Raw genomic sequence first — 23,078 nt, forward strand, 5'->3', positions numbered from 1 at the left:
TGTTGGGTTATTTGCTTTAGGGTTCCAGCGATGTTCTGAATTATCCCCTGGAGGATCTAGTCTCTTCACTGACAAAAAAAGTGGCGTAAAGGGCCAGTCACTCAAGGTACCTAACCTTATCAAACCTGAAGAGGAGTATTAGATTTATTCCAGAACTCCAGTGATGAGCAATGTCTATTGAAAAAGATTCTGTCCGCCCAAGCACCTTCCCTTTGCCTTTTTATCGGGCATGAATAGCTGGAAGGGACAGAGCTTTCTTGGATTTTGAAGGAGAAGCAAAAGGCGAGAAGCATTTCTCTCTTGGGAGAACAATTTCATGAAGAGCGTGGGAAGCAGTCATTTGTTCTACTTGTGGGGAAGAGATAGCTTGAAAGAAAACAACCTCTTTTTGTACTAGACACCAGCCATAGTAACCGAAGTGCAGTCTAAATAGCTATATGCTCATAAAACCCTGCTATCAAGCTGATGATGGGGAAGGAAAAACTAGAGAGACCACATAGACTTTGAGATTGGAAAGTCATCTTGCTGGCAGGTCCAACCTGAGGAAGAAAGCAGCATAGACCAAGAATTTTTATGTTCATTGGGAAGCTTCCTCTCCGGCTTCTTGCCCCTCCACCCCTAAAATTCTTTTTTGAATGCCTTTCCTTTGGCCTCTTGGTGCAGTTAAGCATTTATGTTTACTGTTTTTTTTCTAGGACTCACATAGGAAAAACTGTTTCTGTACTTGTTCTTCTTTACATCATCGCCAATTTTAAAATGAATTGCACCTAAACTGAGATTTACAAGAAAAATACTCAACACAATGAGAAACAAAAAAGAGTGGAGAGTGTGCTACTGCCACACAGAGAAACACAGTCTACTTCCTGTGCATTGCAAAGAGTGAATTTTGGTCATGTACATCAAGTTTCAGCCTGGAGTAATTTGTTGAAGCAAGGACATAATAGAAACACTGACACAGCCTTAATTACAATATAAACGCTGCAGCTACAACGAAAGTCTGTGCAACCTCCAGTAAACACATACGCTATAATCAGACCAAGGATCACTTTTGGGGGCTCCAGCAGCTTTGCAATTTAAAAAAAAAAAAAAAAAAAGAAAAAGAAGAAGAAAGTTTTAAACTCACTTGCCTAATATTCATTTAGATGAAGGCTAGAAGAATTGCATTAAATTACATTGCGTGTAGCATGAGAGGACTATTTCTGTTTCTGTTTCTGCTATTATCTCTGAGTCCAAAGGAAATTACTGGCTGGATGCAATCAAGTTCCTTGCAGTTAATTGCTTTCAAAACTAAATGTGAGCTGGCAGAGAAGCTAGATATCTGGTTGTAAGAATTACTTCCTTGGATGGACTGCTGCTGTAATCCAGCTGGCTAATAAGAAGGGGGAAGCTGCCAAGCCACTGTAGTCTCATCCTAATATCTGACAAGGTAGCCTGAACATACCTGGCCTTCTCAAACTGTTAGATGCTTAGATTTCCTTTCGCCCTTTTTTTTTTCCTTCCCCCCCCCCCCCCCCAGCTGCTTCAAGTTTGATTTTTCCTGATGTACAGTTTAATCCTTCAAAATGCAAGGTTTCATAACTGTCTGCTCCCCATTACAGGAACATAAGTTACCTGGTCTATAGGAAAACATCCAAGAGAAGAATGAGCCACATCTGGAGTTGGGCTCTTCAAAGCTGCTGATAGCTGGGAAACCGCCACTTTGAACCATATAACCAAAACCATTTGATACTTGATCAACATTAACTCTCAAACATCAAATCAATTATAGAATTTTCAGGCCAGGAGTTATTAAGCACTTGAGGAAATATAGAAGACCATGGTTTTGCTCAACTTCAGCTACTGTGATATTTGATAGATAGAGCTAACAAAATTAAGATAGATGGCAACTGGTGATTATTAAATATTTTTGTTACCTTAAAATTATTATAGACTTATCTACTGCATTTCATATAGCTGCCCCACATGAACTCCCCCTAAAGAACAGCCAAATGCCACACAAGGATCCAACAGTATCTAAAGTTTTGAAAGATGGTTTATAAGAATATTACCAAAGGCAACATTTTTAGAATGCATTCTGTGAAGACTCTTCTTCCCTGTTTCCAATTCTAAGTTTTTAATCACGTATTCTCCTCCTTGATGTCCTGCTCCTCCACCACAGTCAAAAGGCAGTTAATAGATCTCATACTACATCTGAATTTCTCCATCTCACGTGCTGTTGTGATTTGACTTTTTTAGATTTTCTCCTGCATGCTATACTGGATAGAGCAACCTGTTATTTTAAGATTGTTCATAAGTAGATAATTTCTTAATTGTTGTACATTCAAAGGGGAAAAAAACTCAGAACATGTTTATTTTATTCACTTTTGCTGATGGCCAGTACTTTTCAAACCTTCAGTTAAACATTAAAAATCCTTCAGTTTTCCATTACTACTCACAAGCCACTAAAACATTTTATAATTTGTTTTTTATGAAATAAAATGGAAAGTTTACTTTTTTGAGAAAGTCTTCCTAAAAGATGCAAGATTTTATCATTAAAATTTATGCAAGGAAGGGCTGGCACAATAGACAGAATATTGGGGTTCCAAATTTGAGTCTCCCTTTTAAATGTCTCCATAACAAGCTCCATGGTATTTTTAAACATTCTTTATGGAACTTGAGATACTGCCTAGCTTAAAGGACTTTGGAAGTTTTGACATGTTTTTCAACTTTTTCAACACTGAACCAGCTGCCAACTTTGCCAGGTATAGATTAAGTCCTGACAAGGACAAAAAAATGGGGATAATATTTGATGTTTATAAGTTTATAAACTCCAGAGAACACGCCCACTTTTTGCAGTATGTTTTGCCAATGTAGACAGCACAAAGAGTCATTTAACATTTAGGAATATTAGGAAACAGACTAAATCCCTTCTGACGACTTCTTTCAGCAGGCTGGCAATCAGCCTGGATGTTGGAATCTCTTGTACTACGAATCAAAAAAGCAACTGACCACACAAATGAGTTCAAGAGATCAAAAGGTGTATTTGGAAAGTGAGCAGCTCTCTCTTATACTCTCCCTTAACAGATTATCAAACACATTCAAACACTGTTTAACAAAAATATGATCTACACAAACAGAGCAAATGCTTACTGTTAAGTGAGAATTAACAATATCCATAATCTGTAACATACCTTTGCTTAGAGTCTTCCCAGACTCTAGGGCAGAAAGAATGAAAGAAAAAATGGCTAGAGCTTCAGGTATTATGTTGGAATCTCTTGTACTACGAATCAAAAAAGCAACCGACCACATGAATGAGTTCAAGAGATCAAAAGGTGATCTTCATTGACAGGTTTACAGTGACCAAAGGTATAGTAGAGCTTTATAGAACAAGCAAAAGACAAAGTTCTTGCCTCAGAGAAATTGCTATCTGTTTTTTGTAGGTATCATGTATTAAGTAAAGCTATTAATAGCCATTTTGTAAGTGGAGGGACAGAGAAATATTGATGTTAGGTATGTAACAGAGGTTACACAGTAATTCAGAGAGAGAATGAGGAATAAAACACAAACCTCTACCATGTTTTTGTATTATAATTCAGAGGGTGCCTAAACATTCTTGGTATTTTACTGACATATAATTGCATGAATCTCTACCTTGAAGAACTTATCCCTGAAATACAGCAAGATTACTACCAACTCGACTTGTGTACCTTTCTTAGAGAATACAGAATTAGCCACAAACTCTTTATCAACACTCAGTTATTATTACTGTACCAAGAATGTTTTTATAACTCTGCTTATCATTCCTGACCAATGTTTGTATGTTCTGTTGTCCACACCTTATTGTAACTTAAATTCCTACTTTTTTCCAGTTCAGTTTAATGCTACATGAGGTACAAGTCTTTAGGAATTAATTACATTTCTTGCTCTCACAATGTTATTATGCACGAGGACACTATCTGAATAACCTGAAAGCATTTCACTGTCCTTGTGTGAGTACAGGATTGGTAAAGCAAAAAAAAAGAAGAAAACAAAAAAAACTGAGTGAGAGCCTGTGACAGCATCTTTTCTGATTTTAAGAAATGCTTCCTGCCTAAAGGCAGCTATATATTGATGGGAATAAGACTGCTCTGACTCCTGAGATGAACTACAAATCAGTATCCATGTGTTAAAAAGTAATGATGTATTTGACTTTAGAACAGACGGGAAAGCAAAATTCAGCATTGCTGGAACAAATATATGTGAAGCAATGTTCTGATGTACTAACCTCTATTTTTTAAGGATAAAAGAACTTTTACAAAAATAGAACTAGTGGACTATTTAACACCAAATACACTTCTTAAAATTAAACTTCATATAACTGCTTCTATGGCAAAGCTGCTAATGAAAAGTATATTGTTGTTAATTAGCATTTATGCCCTGGTACTGTTAGAAACCAGACAAAACATACACCTAGTTAACTGATAGCTTACAAAAGGGATACGGAGAAGAGATAAAGATAATACCCAGAGCTTATCCTTATGCAGCCATGACACTGGACTTTCTCACAAAGTTTTTCCCCATGATACTATAAGAAACAGGCAATGCAGGAGTGGAGTGCTGATGCTGAAATTTCAACTTCACTCAAGACCATGGCAAAACTCAAGGATTTCAACAGATGAAAGATGCCAACAGATGAAAAAAGAATCTTCCTCCTCATTAGAAGTGTGGAAAGAGAGGTAACCTGGCTGGGTTTTCTGAAACTGAAAACACCTATTTGCATAAGGATAGGAGATACCTGCATCTCACTGATGAAAATAATTTAGGGAAAAATAAAGCTGGTGAAAAAGTTTCAAAAACCATCTTTTTCAGTAAAAAAAGCAGGAGCAATTGCTAATGCCATTTTTCATTTTAAAAGTCATCTCTTGCTAGCATAACCCTTTTCTTATTCATATCTAACCTAAAGGAAATAATAGAGTATAAAGCTCTCTAGTAAGTTATCTCATGACAAAGTGACAATATGTTTGTCAGCAACAAACTGATGATAGCAACAAATGTGTGCCTTAGTAGGCTCCTTTGAGCTCAGCAAGGACAATGAAGTGCCCCTTCAGTTCAGAGGTATGAAGAACTGTGCTGAAGTTAAGTCTAGCTATACTGCACACAAAAAAGTTTATAAATGAAGAATGAAAGAAACTGAATTAAGGAGATGTTTCAGTCTGTGGCTCCAGAGGTCAACCCAGATGATCCTGCCAAAAGGGTACAGCTTTCTTCTTTCTACCCCTCTCCCCGTTATTCTCAGTCATGCAAGTATTCTTCCTTTACTTCAGCTACATCAGTTGAGGCACCCCTCTGCAATCACTAACAGAGTAGAAAATTATCTGTGTGTTTCTGCTGGCTTAGTTTTTTTCCCTCTTACTTTAGAAGTTCTAGCTCAGGAGGTTTTGATAATCACTGGAGCTGCAATAAAAACATCACCATGAGCTTGTTCCTGGGAGCTATGGGAAAATGAGAGAAAGAAGCCTGTTCTCTCCTTTTCAGTAGCAGTGAACTGTTAGATCAGCTCCACATCTCTCCATCATACCCTCTAAATCAGTAGTACTGACTTTCTAGTCTGAAGGCTTGCTCTCAGGCACAATGACCTTAAGTGATGTCCCAAAATAAGCAAAACTGGAATGGCTCAATTGGAAAGAGAATCCTATTAAAAAAAACATAGGTGCTGAGTCAATAAAGAATCAAAAGATGCAAATGCAAAGCACTGATGCTGGAAGACTTTCAAATGAGACAAAACCCAGATACCTCCTCATCAGTTGTCATCACCAGTGACTCCCTGGGTTCCCTCACAGTAGAAGTGCTGTTAACACCAGCATCCTGATGATTTTCCAGTTCCTGGAAATTTTCAGCCTGTGCTCTGAGAACATCTTCTTTTACTTATCTTTTAAATGATTGATCTGTAGTGTTGCTGTACTCTTAAAAAAGGGCATCTACTTTTCTTTATCTCTGAACACCAGGGAATTAACGCACATTTCATTGTACCTGTCGTGGGCACATCAATAAACAGAAAAAGCATGCACATATATCCAATGGTATAATAGAAAGGTTTTACTCAGTGGTGGTTTTAATTGGCCTATTTACTTTGAAGTGGTGACTATACATTCAGATGACTTCTAAAGATCACCACAAATGAATGCCAGTAAATTTTTTTACAGTACCATCTGGTCAAGTGTCCTTCTGCATGTCAGATTCTGTATTGAAAATTATTTTATAAACACATTACAGAGTTTTTAAAGACTTTTAATTGGTACCAATTTTCCTAGGGGGTACTATCTCCCTGTTACAGAGCCAAGCTCTTTACTACTATGAGACTATGTCTATCCTCTGGGGAAAATTATAATTAGATGGTCCTGGTGGTTGGTTCTCTTGTAATAATCCTATGTTTGTAGTCCAGTATTAACTGTCTGGCCCACAGACTTGATATTTTGCAGGGATATGCTTTTGCAATCTCATTAAAGTTTGTACCAATTTGATCAAGTTTCAAATCTTTGGAAAATCAGCACTTCATCGTTCTGAACAATGTTGTAGATTTCAATGGTAAATGATCACTAAATTTCATCTTCAAAGAACAAGTAAGGATACCACAGTATAATGCCACAACAATCAGAAAGACATTCTTTAATAGCAGTTAGGCTCATTGGCTTCAAAGTGAAGCCAATAGCAAGGCCCATAGGCTTCAAAGTGAAGGTAAAGATGACTATTTCTCCAGCAGCCTAATCATGTCTCCCCTCTCATCATTCACTAGCAGAAGCAGCAGCCACCTAATTCAGGGGCATGGCTAAAAGCAAACCAAGAGTCCAGGAAAGAACAAGATGGGTAGAAAGAGTCTGCTGACAGTAGAGCTTTAAGAGTAGAAGAGAAACTATAACAGACCTGGGAAAGGTGAATTCAGTTATAAGAAAGAACAAGAGGGCTGCAAGCTACATTATCAGGTGAGGAGAAACACCAAGAACAGAGAAATGGCTGGAAAAATAGAACCACCTGTACTAGGACTTGCTGAAGAAGGTGGAGATTAGAAACAGAAGCTATTGGAGTGGTAGAGGAAGAAGACACAAGAAGGTGACTAACAATAGAACAAAGTCTTAAGGACAAACAGAAGGAACAGTGAATGGAGATTGATGGGAAAGATGGGTCAGATAACCTGGGACAGGGAACCCCGGATTAGTTGGCCAAGTAAATCTGGGGGCAGCAGGGACAGTAATAGAACTTAGACTGGTACTAAACCCATTGCCTATACCTATACCACTGCAATCTGCAGGTACTACTGCACACAAGTTGCAAATAATCACCCTTGGCAAACGAAATATTTAAGATGGGTTAGGTGGTGACAGGAAGGACAAAGAGTTAAACTCCCTTAGGTGAGCACTGATTCATACTGGGGGTGCTGAGAAGCAAAATCCTTCCTACATTCCAGTCATGCATAAGGTACAGAAGTGTCACAGCACTCCCAGTCAATAAATGGAAAGGCTTGAGGAAAGAAATGCTGTCTTGGTCTTGTTTCCTTCTCACTCTACATTATGAGATAGATCCCAGAAGAATGTATTGGAATACCATGAGGCATCCATTTCAGAGCTCCTCTTAGCACAAGGATCATTTTACTCTGTCTTTATCTTCTATTTGGTCAACAGCTGCGAAAACTCTGAGACCTTTTGGGCCAGCCAACCCACAGCTGTAGGCAATCTGATCTGTGAGGTATTACACGACAAAGGTCTGCTTAGGAGGCTAGATAAGCAGAAATTTCTAGTGTAACACTGGCATAGCTCCCTCACCCACAGTAAGCACTTCCTGGTATGTTTTTCCAGAAAAGAAAAAAAAAACAAAACCAACAAACCCACAGAAGTCAACTTCACCTTGAAACTGTTCATATAGCTATTCCTTTATTTTAACTTGTACATTTTTGTTTGGGCTTTTAGCATTTAAGCTACAGAGTCTTATGGCATATAAGTATATACATGTTTATGACTTATGACATTTAATTTTCTTCATCAACATTAGTAGGTGTTTGTTTATAATAATGGGCCACAGCTTATCTCACTCTAGACAAATTTCTTATTACAGGATGATTGCTGAGCTTGGGAAGGTGTGTTCATTTGCATTTAATTCTCTTTTGAAACAGTGAAATTCTGCCACCCTCTGGACAACAACTAAGACATATTTACAATCAGCCTCAAAAGTAAAAAAAATCCCACTGCTGCTGATAAACATTTATTGCTTTTTAAGCACATTTTAGAATTACTAGGCTGAATGAAAAATAGCAGTTACTATTAAACTACAGACAAAACAATTAAGTACTGAATAGCCTTGTTACTAATAGTATCTAATCAAACAGCAAACTTTAAAGTGTTCTGTTCTTAACCTTTTCTAGTAGTTACTTCATTATTCACAGTTGTATTTTTACAGATCTGCTACTAAAATATGATATAATTTTTCATCATGCCAATATGTATTTCAACAAACCAGAACATTCTGGAGTTATTAGCATCTCTGTGACTGATCCAGAAGTGAACATATAGAAAGAGCTAAGTGGGAGAAAGAAGGCTAAGGAGAAGGTTGCATTACGGCTGATCAAATTAGCTTTAAAAAGTGTGAATGGGAAAACATGTCTCTCGCATTCACATGGCATACAGCACTTACTGCTAATAATACTGCTAGTCAATGCATTAATATGATCATTTGGAACAATAAATGTCTGTGCATTCAAAGTTTCAACTTGTGCTTCCAGGATTAGTGTGGGGAAGGAGGATTGCAGCATGTATATTGTACTGTACCTTGTTTTGGCTATGGAACCTAGCTGCTGTTGTTCTTGGATGAGCTCAGCCAGCTGGTTTTGCAGAGACATATCTTTACCATGTACTTGTTTAATAAATGGATGCTCCAACAGGTGAGTGACTGAAGGACGCTTTTCAAAATCCTTTATAAGACACCTGTGACAGAGAAATACTGGTCTCAGACAATGATGTTATTTCATTACAGCATGATTTGAGTTGGCTTACTGTGTGGCTATTATTATACAGTAGTTTCTTTTTCCACAAATTTGAGTTCCTCAGTATGCAACAAGATTCCTTCTCTACATTGGAATAAATCTGGCATAAAATACTTAACTAAGTGAATTCACCCTACAAGTATACTAGTACAAAGGCTATGAATTTGAGCTTATTTATTCTCTCTTTTTAACTGTAACTAGCTTACTATGAAAAAATGGCATCGTATCTTGTATGTGCTGTACAGTTAATATACACTAAACATAACCTAAACTGAATAGACAATACTTCATTCACTTTAATTTTCTACCTATTCTCCAATGAGAGTTTGACTAGGAACTGTAGTATATAGCCTATTAAAAACCACAAGTGAAACCTATGATAGAACACTAGTCAGAACAATTTGATATAGAGCTTTGTTTTGTTTTTAAAATGAATGTTTTAGGTAGATCTTCTATATTGCAATAATAAGTGCTAGCATAAGAATCACAGAAAATTCTGCAGACCTACATAATTCAGACTGGAAGAGAAATGAATGAGTCAGAATTAAATGCTAGCCAGAGTATCAAAGTTCTGTTTGTGATAGGAACAGGTGATCTAGTAATGAGTAAAGAGATAAATCCTATTAAATTAGCATAAAATAAAGTATCATGCTAATTTATATAATCACAATTTAAAATTGAGGAAGGCATCGTTAAAGTTTAATTCTTTTCTGTACAATAAAGCTGAAATAATAGTCCAAAGAGAAGAATGATCTAACAGGATTAGACTGCTGTAAAGTACCCTCTAATTCTTTATATTAATGTAATCTTTTTATCTTGCTCAAATAATAATATTGACATTATTTGAGAATGTGAAAAAGAAATGCTGCAATTCAGTATATATCTCCCTTCTAGCACCCACCATTGCAATGAATTACAGCCCAAGATGAGTTTATGTGATGAGATGCATTCGTAGTACATACTTTACATTTACATCTCATATTTGCTGATATTAAGCAATACATCTAAAGTACTTCCTTAGCAGGGCCAAATATCACAAATAAAGATTATCTTTTTAGCCAAAAGTTCAATGAAACTTTAATACCTTTTAGAATAATCTATATTATATCAGTATCAATTTGCAAAATTTAAACTACATCTTAAAAAAACCAACATACACATTAATTGATTTCAAATACTACCAAACACATTAGCAAAATAATTAAAGTTTAGTCTCACCTCAAATACTTTACTGAAGCCTAAAGTCTGGTCTTAAAATGATCCTGACATATCTTTAAACATAACTTTTATACTTTAGATTCCTGAAAACCATTTTCCCAACCTCTTCTTGGTACATCTGGTCCAGAAAAGACAGTCTGTAAAATGTGCTACCAGTTTTATAACTATTTTGGTGAATTTTGCTGTAGGCTAGAACTGTAGCCTCCTGATAGAAAGACTAAAGTATCAGAACCAGCTTTATTTCCATCCCTCTGAGCACAGGGCTATAAATAACTGTCCTTCTCCCCAAGAAGAGATCCATCATTAGCCTTCAACAGGTTCTGACAACTGTGTCTCGTGTGTCATCTCCCCCCCCCCTTTCATTTTGTGATCCATGGTTTTTAGAAGTCAATACACCCACACGGTCAATATGGTCTATGCCAATCCTGGTTAAATTTATATGTTTCCAGAGAGAAAGGAAAAAAGCATTGAAAAGAAAGATAACATTAATCGGGAAGGCAGAGGAAAAAAAACCAAACCAACAAAAAACTGTGTAGTATACAAAATCACAGATTGATGGCGAGTATCTGAAGTGGAGATTTCAGTCAGAAAAGCTCATGCAACTCATTTGATTTTTATCATTCTAACAATAATTACAAATTTATAGTGTTTATGCTATATTGTTAATATATAAATTTTCTTGTTAAATTTGATTACATCAGGAATTTTTCAGTAATATAACTGAATCCAAGTGAAGCCGTGTCACAGAATCATAGAATCATTGAATAGTTTGGGTTGGTAGGGACCTCTAAAGGTCATCTAGTCCAATCCCTCTGCTGTGAGCAGGGACACCTTCAACTAGATCAGGTTGCTCAGAGCCCTGTCCAACCTGACCTTGAGTGTTTCCAGGGATGGGGCACCTACCACCTCTCTGGGCAACCTGTTCTAGTGTTTCACCACCCTCAGTGTAAAAAATTTCTCCCTTATATCTAGTCTGAATCTACCCTCTTCTAGTTTAAAACCGTTAACCCTTGTCCTATCGCAACAGGCCCCAATGTCATGGCAGTTGCTTTTCAGATAATAATGTTAGAGTTTAAATGGATTCTCTTCAAGAAATCTGGTAGTTCCAGACAGAATATCTTGTGTTTACTAAAATGTGAAGAACATACAAATCTTTTACCTGATGGTATGTAGTTATTAATATGAATTCTAGTCTGAGCTCTGGAGCAATGCACCTCCAAAGACACTCTATTGACAAGATCCAGAAGTTGCAAGAGAAATTTTTCCATATAGGGCCCATAGGTGAAATATCCAAATGTCCAGGATACCGCATTCATTAAGGAAGCCCGACAAGAAGAGACAGAAGGAAAACATTTTAGGGAAAAAAGTTCTTAGCTTCTTTATTATGTGCCTGAAATGCTAGCTGTTTAGGTCTGGCAGGTGTTTTAATGAGCATAAGTTCTGCCAGGGAGGCAGTCTTGAAGACCACTTTAGGACTACCTTTGCTTCTCTTGCATACTCCGGCCAATCCCCTGCTGACTATTCACTTTGCATGCATGCTATTCTTCTGCTTTGCAACTATCAAAGCTTATATATTGTTTCTTCTATATGCAGCCTTCATTCTCTGGTAGTAGGATGTTATTGCAATCTGTGGTCACTTAGGATTTCACTTGAAGCACAAGTAAAACTTCATGAATTTGTAAGATGACCTAGCTAATGGCACAAGACACATCCACATGATTCTGTGATCAGTCTGTTCCAAGCTCAGACAGAGCACACCTACTACTGTGCCAAAAGTTTGTGCCTATATTGGAAGAACAGAGCCCTTTCAGATGGTTAGTGAGATACCACAACACAGCAGAGAGCTAGTAACTAACAGCCATGCAAGGGTGAGGGACAGCTGCTTAAATTCATGTATGGAGTACTTCTACTCCAGTTCAGGGAAGAGACTGACAGGAAAATGTACATCTCCACTGAAGCTGGTTTAATTCATCAAGTTAAACCGCAAGTTCCTAGCACATTAGGAACACAGCAGCAGAAAGACCAGGCAGGCCATAGGGAATTGAAGTGTGTATGGCATATACACTCTCCTTTTGCTCTGAAACAGCAGAAGTGTCGACACAGTCACTTGCAGAAATTACTCGTTATTATGTTTCAAGTGCCAGTAACCAGCTCGCAGCTTAGTCACAGTAGGTACTGTGGGCTCAGTGCGTACTCAGATATTCAGTGCCAAGTTGGTGTATCACCAGGCCTGCTGCAATGGAGTGCAGGATGGAGAGCCGTCATATGAAAATGAAAAGATAGTCCTTATTTTTCTCCTCTTGGTGCATATGCCTTTGTACTAATTCCTCTGTATGTAGACAAGACCTATTAGTATTCTGAAGTATATTTACATATTCTGCTTCTACACACTGTCATTTCAACTGTGTCGCTTTTGGTGCCACGCTGAATGCATGCTGCTGCTGTTAGTTACGTTACCTGTAAAGTAACAATTTTTGGGCCACTAACTATGGGCTAGTGAAAAATGATGCATCAGACTGCCAGTGTCACTGCAGGTGTTCAGTAAGGCATCATCTCCTACACTGGAAGCAGTATTGACGCCATACTGCTCCTCAGAAAAAAATAATTTAATATAGAATATCAGCTCTTACAATGCTAAAGCCAGCATGAAGGTGAGCATTATCACAGTGTTTTCTACTGACCTGCACCCTGAAATAGAACTATAATGTGTGAAAAAGTTAATCATATGGGTGCCTGAGGCCAAAGTTGCCAGTACATTCAGTAAGGAGATGTATTCCATGTAAAGGCCAGAAAAAAGAAATGAAGAATTAATACACAAAAATCCAGCAATATTAACATTTGAAAGAGGAAGAGTACAGTAACAAACCAGCTTTTATCATGACACTTATCAGCAAATATTCTTATTCAATGCAGCCAACAGAATCAGTGTGTGCGTTGTGCAAGTAAAAAACAATATTAAGAAGTCATATCACTGAAACATTTGCTTCTGAGGAATGGAGAAAACTAAAATATCTTCAGGTGTTCATTTGAGCATTCCTCTAAGACCAATTTGGACAGTTAGCTTAGGCACTGCCAAACATCAACCATGCTGCAATTACATATAAAACTAACAAATGTGCTGCACCTGCAAATTAAGCCAATTTGTTTGGCCCATGGAAATGATTAAAACAAACAAACAAAACCACCAAACAAACCCCAAAGGAAAAAAAAAAAAAAACAAAGGAAAAAAAAACCCAAAGGAAAAAAAACCCAAAGGAAAAAAACCAACCAACAAAAACAAAACAAAAAACCCAACAAAAAACAAAACAAAAAACCCAACGTAGTGAGACTGCCTTTCATTGAGCAAATTGACTAGCAAATCTACTAGAAGATGGGTTTCATATAAGGTATGATGAAAATATGATCATATTTGGTCTGCTACTTTTTGGATCTAAAATAATGGGAAGGTTAAGTAAGTAGAGATTGAAAAGGAAACAAAAGCTGTACATGCTTGCCTTGATGAAAGTCAATCCATTACCTAATTTGAAATTCTAGTATGTTCTATCATGCTTTCTTAGCTGAAAATTAATTCTCAGAATTCATTAGTGTCACTACATTAAACATAGGTTGCAGCCATTTGCTGCAATCTCACAGCCAGGCTCCTAAGCACCATTTCCATTCTGCCACAATTACAGGCAAAGATGAAGCATTTATTAGCAGGGGATAAGAGCAGGCTCCCATATACACAAGCCCGTCTGAGACAGCCTCTAAAAATGCACTGGCTGCTTGCACTTGGACGATAACATTGTTGGAATTGCTACATCTCAACAATGTAAACTGCCATTTTGCAAGGAGCAAATCAGATGACTGAAAAGGAGAGATATTTATCAGCATTCATGAGCTAATATTTACTAATGAATAAATGGAAAGAAATAGGTTTCATAAGAACTGCAATGGTGGTCTAAGTCTCCTGTGTGTTCAGAAATAGAAAACAATTACTAACATCATTCACTACTGCAGACAAACCTAAGCAGAGCAGCAGCAGTTCTTTCTTTCAGAAGTTCTGTTTCATCAGATCTATTATGACCTATTTGGCCACAAGTACTTTCTTTAAAAATAAAGAAACCAAGCAGCTCCAACCCTTATAGCTTAGTTACATTATGATTTATCGCCAGTATTTTGTTTTCTTCAATTATTACATTTTGTGTATGCCACATTTTCTGATGATTTCTCATCTGCTGGCAGTGGATTGCTGGAACTTATTCTGTCTCATAAACCAAATATCCAACTAGACATCTAGTCACTGTTTATCATCTACATGCACAGAAGATGCATAGGTTATTATCTGGAAGAAATTATGACTGTATATCAGACTCTGTATTTGAGCTGGGGAATCCACACCTCAGCCTCTGGGCAAGAGACATAAAAAGTCTCCAATCTGTTCAACAAATGGTTAGATAAAGTCCTCATTGCCACTCCTCTAGTCCCTATCTCTCTGCCACTGCCTGCCCCACCAGGCTGCTCTCCCCATCACCTGCTCCTCACACAACTCTACACCACTCCCCCTGCCCCCCAAATACTTTACTACTCAGACAGTACCTGCTGCCTAGCAGTGAGGAATATTTCCAGGACTCTCCTATTGGGACAGAAGAGCTTTCCAGGGTCTTGCACAGGACTTCAGGTCATCCTGAGGTGCTGAGATACTCTCCTCCAATCTCAGAAAAAACAGTTACCAGCTTGCCCCTAAAGGTGGAGACGGCTCTGCTGGGGAATCTAGAACAGAGATTTCCCAGACGGAGAGGAGAAAGAGTAAGGTGATATTCTCTTGATCCTCTCACCAAGCAGAGATAAGGAGGTCTCTAGATTCTGAGATTTTTATTTTTTCTTCTGCATACTTTCCTGGCTACTTCCATCAGCAGATTGTTTCACGGTGGAAGATTAATGAAATCAAGAGCATGAATCTAGGCCAGGTACATTTGGTCAGAAACCTTCCAGTCAACGAATGAAAAATAACAATCTCTGAGATTGTTTTTAAGTGGTTAAAATGCTCTGTTCCTATCTGTCACTCTGTTCCTCCTACCTCTGTACCACACGTAGCTGTGGCAGACACTGGTCAGTCACATGCAGCAGAAAGGTGGAGAAGAAAAGACATTTCATGACTTACGTTTGCAATAATGATGCAGGGATGTGCCTGCTTCCCTGAAGCCTCCCTGCTTCCCATTCCCAGGCCTGCCCATCCCCCACTGCTGCAGGTCACCTGTTTGCAAAAATTAACTAAAAAACTGTGACAGCTTTGCCAACAGCATTTCCGTTTTCAGTCCTAATTCAACAGGACATATAGGATACAAATATTCTTATCTTCAGAACTATATATAATTTCCCCTTTGGAAAAAGCAAATGCTGAAGCACTAAGGGTATGTATATAGGTTAAATACGCTCCTGTCTTGAACCAGCATCCCACGATAAATAACAAGGATTTTACTGTTCCTTCTGCTACAATCAGATATCAGGATGAAAGACTGAATTTATGACAAAGTACTCAATCATCACATGCATAATATAAATTCCGATAGTCAGAACACATTTATATCTTTATTGATCTGCCTTTTGGTAGCAAATGCTGTAAATTACTAATCTTCCCTAACAATGAGAGAAATACTCTAACACTGAAATGTCACCAGCACCTGTTTTCTTAATAAATCTTCTTTAAGTTTAATTTTTAACATCAAGCACCATACAGTGTAATTTAGAGCACACATCTGAAACCTAACAAAGGTTCACTCACACTGAAATTGTAAAATTAAGTGTAGTAAATAGCTTTACCTCCTCTACAGCTTCAAAAATTACAGCAGGTTTCCCAGCCTCCTTTGGGCTAAGTAGACACAACAATTTATTCTGGCTCATATACATGTTTTAGAGAACAAACAATGCAAATGCTATGGAGTGGCACTTCTTGCAGCTCTTAGAATGGATCAGACTTTGCTCATGTTGAAACCCTTAGAATTTTACCAGAGACAACAGAAATTCAGTCAGAACAATTCTAGGGAGCATCTGAAAAACACCAAATACATTTATTTATTGTATGACAAAATTGAGGGGTTCCTAGCCTTTTATCAGGAATGGATCTGCTCTATTTCTTTGGCCTGTCTTTGAAGACCCAGGAACACAAATAGCCTTCAGAACCTTTTACAGCTGAAGCTTTTTATTAGAAACAGTATGTTTTGCATTTGTACCAAACGTTCTCCCTTTAGGTATCCATCTCCCTTTGACACTACAGCAGATCCTGATTTGAGGCAGAAGGTAAGAGATAAGGAAAGCATAGTCTGCTACTGACTATTTCTTTCACATCTTATGTCATAGCTGGAAAGGCAGCTAAGGACAGAGATATTTTTCTCTCCCTTGCTGTTTAGTGCATTCTTTCCTATCTTCCAGTAAATAAGGACAGCCACTAAAAAGGCAATTGTAGATCCACTATGCCATAATCACAGAGCAGCTGGGAAGTTACTCACTCACACACCATTAAGCTGACTGCTCCATGCCCCCTGCTGTGAAACCCCAAATGCAGCCACGCTATGATGTCTTCATCTGAAGTAATTCACAAATATATGGGCAGCTGAGATCAGGTTAGTTCTACTAGTTGGGAGTCCACAGGCACTAGCAACATTCTTCCCATTACTGTGTGCCAGACCTGACCTGTACCTCATGGCCCACAGAAGGACAGTAGCCATGTCTGCGCTTCCTGGAGCTTCCCCTAATCTAAAAGTATGCTGGACTGCTTCATTCCCAGCTCTGCTCTTGATTATTGAGTGACTTTGAGAAAGATTCCCTTTGTCTCAGTTTCTTCGGTTGGAAAAGAAGGAACTGAACTCTTGTCTCTATTCTACAAGTACAGATGACTTAAAAATCTACTGACAGGAATAAAGCATTACTATTCTACTGTTGCTTCATCAGTCCAGTGCAAAGGTACTATTATCAGGCAGAAATGGTGGATTATTATTTGTTTTATATTTTTTGCAACTCCAATTTTTACTGCTTTCCTATTTCCATACTTCTGCCTTTCATACCATCAAAAATGCATTCCAAACAAACCTGGATCATCTAGAACACATCCTTTCTTCGAGAACTAGAATAATTTAACTGGAAGGAGTAAGTCCGCCCCTAAAAACAAACTACTACAAGATCAGCACAGACATATTTCACTTCTCTTCGCTCCTGCCATCTTCCTTCCTTCCCACCCTGCATCTTAGTGTTCATGCCTACCACTTCTGTCTTACTGTCCTCAGTCTTCTGCCATGCTCAGCCTTCACTTTCACCAAATATTATGGGAGTGAAAACCATGCAGTAACAACAGGTGGTAACATCCTGCCTTTACATTTCCTTTCAAGTAAAGCAGAGAGATAGATGGCAAACATTGGATATTACAAAAGGCTTTCCTTCCAAAAAATGGTAATAACGTTAGAGCTCCAGAAGCATCTATGCTTTGAATTAAGCTTAAAAAACATCCCAGTGAAAAAGCAATAGGCAGAGACTACTTGAGAAACAGAAATACTGGCATTTAATGACAATAGGAGCTTGAAGAAGGGAGCAAGGAAACTTTGTCTCATCAGACAATTATTTCATGTGCTCTCTCTGATACTATAATCTTCTATGCAGCATCCTAGAACCGCTAATGTTTCCCAAATAGACTTGCCACTCCACCATGGATACATATCTTTCTCACTGCACTATACTTACTACTGTTAGTGTTTACAATTGAGAATAGCAAGCCAATAAACCCACAAACCATGGGAACCACAGGAAGAATGAGTGCTTATCACTAATGGCAAGGAACTCAACAGTATACTTCACTGAATGAAAGACCTTGATACTGTGACATTTGTAAAATCTAGCACGATTCTTTACAGGGTCAGAACTTCAAACCTGCATGGAAGTTTCTCACCTCTACCTAAAATTGCAGGTTTTTACTACAACTTCTCATTAGAAAGCTGAAGATCATTGTATCCATTATATATGCCCATTCATCTGTATAAAAACATCTCATGCAATACTCAAAAGTGGTGGAGATCTTTTGTCAGGTACCACAATTTAGTATTTCAAGTTCATCTGTAGACAGATTCTCAGAGTCTACATCAATGAATAAAATGCGAGAACTTACGGATTTGGTGATAACCTTACACATCACAATCTGTATCTTTCTGACATTTGCAAACCTCTTTGTCTTCTTAGACACTATGAAATTAATGCATTATGTCAAACACATATCATGATCTCAGTGACAGAAACAGTAAAATATTCTTTATGTAACATGAACAGAATGTCACTAAACAATTGCTTAAATTTTGAAAAAAATTTATCTGCATTCAGAGAAGTTAAATCTGAATGGAACACTTAAAACCTATATATCTCAATGATCTATTAATTGAATAACTCTGAATGTAGACTCATCACTATGAAATTCAGCTTGCATGGCTGTGTTTAAATTGAGTACAAAAAAATTGAGTTTATCAAGACTAAAAATTATATTTGTATTGTATTTGCAATGTCATTGCTAAAATAAAAGTTACTTTCTAGTGATAAATGCAACCATAAATCCTGTAACTTCACATTTTGACTTCAGTACTTCCTGAATTTCTTAATTCTTTAATTCCCTCCAGCTCAAGAATGACTAATTAATTCAAAGAACCATAATAGCTAATCATTGGTTAAATAAATTTAAAAGGAGAATGTCTGTCCCTGGAGATACCATTGCTCATTTTAATTAAAATTACCATTTTGTGATGTAATGTAAATAAAGGTTATTGTATCCTTCTGCTCCAAGAACATATTAACTCTTCTATCTACCCCTGGAGATCAGTCAAGGCTTAAACTGCCAAAAAAATGATTTGCAGTATGTGAGATAATTTCAGTGAATAGGTATTTCTTTTATTAATTTTAAAATATACCCTGTATTATTTTATGAATGAATTCTGAAGCCCTGTGTCTAAAATAGTGGTGGACACAAATTGTTATCTTAAGAGATCAATGTCATCTATGCTGTAGCTATCAAAAAAAACCCAAAACCTTCATAAACATTCATGGGCATGACTTCTATTTTATTTCAGCATAGAAATAAACATAGGTAAAAGTATATTACTTTTAGGAGCCAATCCTCCAGCAACTGATGTGGTTGTTTACATGGCCTTATAGGAATGGTAAACCATATTAATATGTAGATAAAATAAACAGATAATTAATTTTCTCACATTATGAGCAGAGCAGCCAAGTTCTTCATGGACAATTACAGTAGTACAGATAAACAGGCATACATAGAATTTTACTGACCATCTACAAGTATGTATGTGCTGTGCGTATCTCAGTAGATACCAAATACAAAATTAGGCTGCTGCCAGAGATGACTTGGCTGAAATTGTGTCTTGTCTGTATTTTTTTTAAACAAAGTATCTAACTTAGATTAGCTATCTCATTGTAAAAATCCTTATGAGGACAACACAATACAGTCTTCATGTCAAGTCAAGGTCAACAATGCTGGGAATAGAAACATAAATTCACCAAGCTAAGAACTATCTTGACCCTTTCTCCATTCAGATTTTGTAAATATGTATCTAACTTTAAAATGCTCCTGCAAAATCTTATTTCTTGGGGCAGCACAATCATAGTTAAAAATACAGACTTCATTTCTGAAAAATACTTTATTACTATTTTAACAGTTTAAAGAGTTACCTACAAAAGTACATTGAAACTTGCAGCTCAGGCATATTGTAAGTCACTATAATACATGAGAGAACACTTACAACAAAAATGCCTCTTGAGACAGTGGCATTTCAAGGGACCAGAATGTGGGGTGAAAAAAGCTACAATGACCAGGTTTGGCAATCTTAGCATAAATAAAATTATTGTGTAAACAGAACTGAAGTCAAAAGTATGCTTAGCCAAAGCTGCATGCTTGGTTTTTGTCAGTACACAGGTCTGGCCCACAACTTGAACCAGATAAGCTTGTTATGCAAATTACGTTGGCCATCAGGAAGGAGATAGATAATGAAATTATTCGAAAGCTAGCCACTCATCACAAGGGTGACAGAAACATTAGGCAAGGTCCTAACATATGGATAAAAGGCAGTACGGAGTTTATACAATCACTGCTTTTAATTTATCATAACTAAGCTGTCACAAGGTGGGCATCAACAAATGCATAACTAATGCATATAAATGAGCCAATTATCAGTAATAGCTAAAAGGTTTGCAGTTGTATGATCCAATATTTCATTATTTAATTTTTTTTAGAAAATCCACTAATGTAAATCCAAGCCTCCATAAAAACATCTTGTAACCTCTGCATCATAACAATCTCACCAATACATGCCCAAGAATGAAGCAATGTCACAGAGAATTCCATTTCAGTGTTCTCTTAAAGGTAGCTATAAACCCAGCATATTTATTACAATTGTTGCATTTCTCCATGTTAAGAGACTGCATATGAGCATACTTCCTTACTTCATTGTGCATATTACTGTAAAAATGAAAAGCAAGATTTGAGAACCTGCAGATGTTGCTGGTGAGAGAAAGTAATTAAGCAAAAGTAATTAAAAATCAACGTGGTTGAAAATATACACCTTGAAGATATCAAAAACCCAAAGGACAAGATTAAAAACAAGTATAGCCATAAAGTACTAACATTTGATTTCTTTTAGGAACAGTGCATGCTGAACTAAAGGACTGAACAAACATTAAGAAATGTTTAGGTTTTTGTATTGTTCTCAAGCTCAGCAGGGACTTCTAAAAAGGAAGATACCAAGTAAGAAAAACCTGTATAACTATGTTGAAGGTTAATGCACAATGTTTCCGAGAAAGGAATGTAATCTTATTTACCAGCTGCACTGACTCTCTAAAGCACAAGTGGAATATAACCCAGAAGTGCTAGAGTCCCCCAGAATATAGGCTACAGAGCATAAATACTGTAAAAATGTTTCTCTATAATAGAATGGAATTCATCCACCACCGAGCGTCTTTTGTAATTACACACTGATTCCACTATATATCACAATGTGCACTACTGTGCAAACAAGGACATGCATTATGGAGAAACAGAACTAGGGTCAATCTGCTCTGGAGGAATGTACTTCTACTACCTCCACTGGAAGAGCATAACTGGTGCTCAATTACATATATTGGGTATACAACCTACCTAGTATTAGCAAAGTGGTAAAAGGCAACTCTTTTCTTTCTTGTCTTTCAAATTCTTATTTTATATTGACCAGCAGTCATTTTCACTAACACTTTTTTCTTCTTGACACAAAATTTCACTGCAAAACCATCAAGGAAATCAGGTATATATATAAACCTGTCCCAGGTCCATCAAAGTCAAGAAGCAAATCAACTAAGGAGTTCAGAGAGGCTGTGAAGCAAATTACATGAGAAGATCAAACTGCTGTATAGCTTTCAAAAAGTGAAGCATAGTCTAGAGTCTATGAAAAGAAAACTGAAGTTAAAAACCTGCAAAAGCAACAACTCCATAGACAGATTCTGTTTTCAGATTGACACACGTAGGCCTTGCTGAATAAGCTGTTTTTAAAAGAAAATAAAACTCACTGTGAAATGAAATGGTTGAATCCTCTGCACCATTTTTCAGGATGTAGCAAAGTAGGAGGAGGATTTCTGAAAAAATACAAAGTTTGGGGGTTTAAAATATTAATGTTTGCTGGAATTATCTCACAGAGAGTCAACAGAGATGATACTGGTTCCACTAGGGAGAAAATGATGATTGAGAAAGCAATGCTCGAATTGTCTGTGTCCCCTTCAGATGTCTGTTGGGTTTTTCTTGCTGCTGGTTATTCACTGACAGTTCTCCTCTTTTCATGTCCTTCTCCTTTTATGTCAATACCTTTGAAGTTGGTAGTCAGTATAGCTCACTGTGTGCTTCCCAATATTTTGCTTTCAATTCAGCCTGACTCAGGAAGGATCAACTGAAACTGGAATATTAACCCAGCCATCTCACCATTTTAGCCCTTTATCCCAGATCACTGACTCTGATCAAAAAAGAACCACCAAACTGTCAACAATCTGTAGGATCTTAGTCCAGATTTCAATTTGTATTCAGTTTGGATGACACTTTAAAAATAGATTTTATTTTTAAAGTGACATTTAGCAGACAGTATTTTTATATTGCATAGTAAGACAGCCTTCCATAAGATCAATCTTTTAAACTCTGATAGGTTCCATGTTAGCTGGCCTATAATTACTTTCCTTTCTGATTGTTACTGTTACAGTTAAATTACATAAACATACAGGGCAAGGCCTATAGGTCATATTAAGTGGACCAAATTTTAAGTGGCTCAAATTTAAGTGGACCAACCTATAGCAGGAAGTGTTCACGAATCATTATACATATTATACTGTTATCTTCCAGAGGTTTCTTCTGCAACTTAAGATTTGATAAGTACTGAAGTCTATTTAACATTTAAGATTAAACTTGTGTTTTGTGAAACCTTAATGATTTGCCTTTTGCTGCATTTGAGGGCTCAGTGCAAAGGGTCACATATTACTGAACTGGCAGAAAAAAAAAGATTACAATAAGACTTATTCTACAACAGAAACACTCACTAATATTCTGGATTGTATCATGAATCACCTCGTTTATACTGGGGCCACATTCCACAGCATGTCACTGCTTGGAAACATCTCACAAAACAAAAAGGCAAACAGCATAAACAACATAAATTAGTGCTGATCTCCTTAGTAGTCTTGAGTTTTTCATGCATATTCATTCAAAGAGTAGTTGCATTTAACAGTTACCCTCAAAAATCCAAACCAAATGGTTTAAAAAAAAATATTACAATGTGGTTTTGTAATAGATGGGCCATTTTTGTTCATCTGTATCTATTCGAAACAAATGCAG

The 23,078-nt window shown here is 37.1% G+C and overlaps 1 protein-coding gene across 1 annotated transcript in view; it reads right to left on the reverse strand.

Annotated features, from left to right (window-relative positions):
* MYO3B (myosin IIIB) overlaps positions 1 to 23,078 on the reverse strand; it is a 213,236-nt gene that overhangs the window by 112,338 nt on the left and 77,820 nt on the right. Inside the window, exons 10-11 of the mRNA XM_075028469.1 lie at positions 21,773 to 21,838; positions 8,775 to 8,930 (exon numbers count right to left, since the gene is read on the reverse strand). Coding sequence (XP_074884570.1) covers positions 8,775 to 8,930; positions 21,773 to 21,838 — 222 coding nt within the window. The remainder of the gene's footprint in view (positions 1 to 8,774; positions 8,931 to 21,772; positions 21,839 to 23,078) is intronic.

The sequence above is a fragment of the Buteo buteo genome, chromosome 5 (assembly GCF_964188355.1).
Source record: "Buteo buteo chromosome 5, bButBut1.hap1.1, whole genome shotgun sequence".
Classification (NCBI taxonomy): Eukaryota; Metazoa; Chordata; class Aves; order Accipitriformes; family Accipitridae; genus Buteo; species Buteo buteo.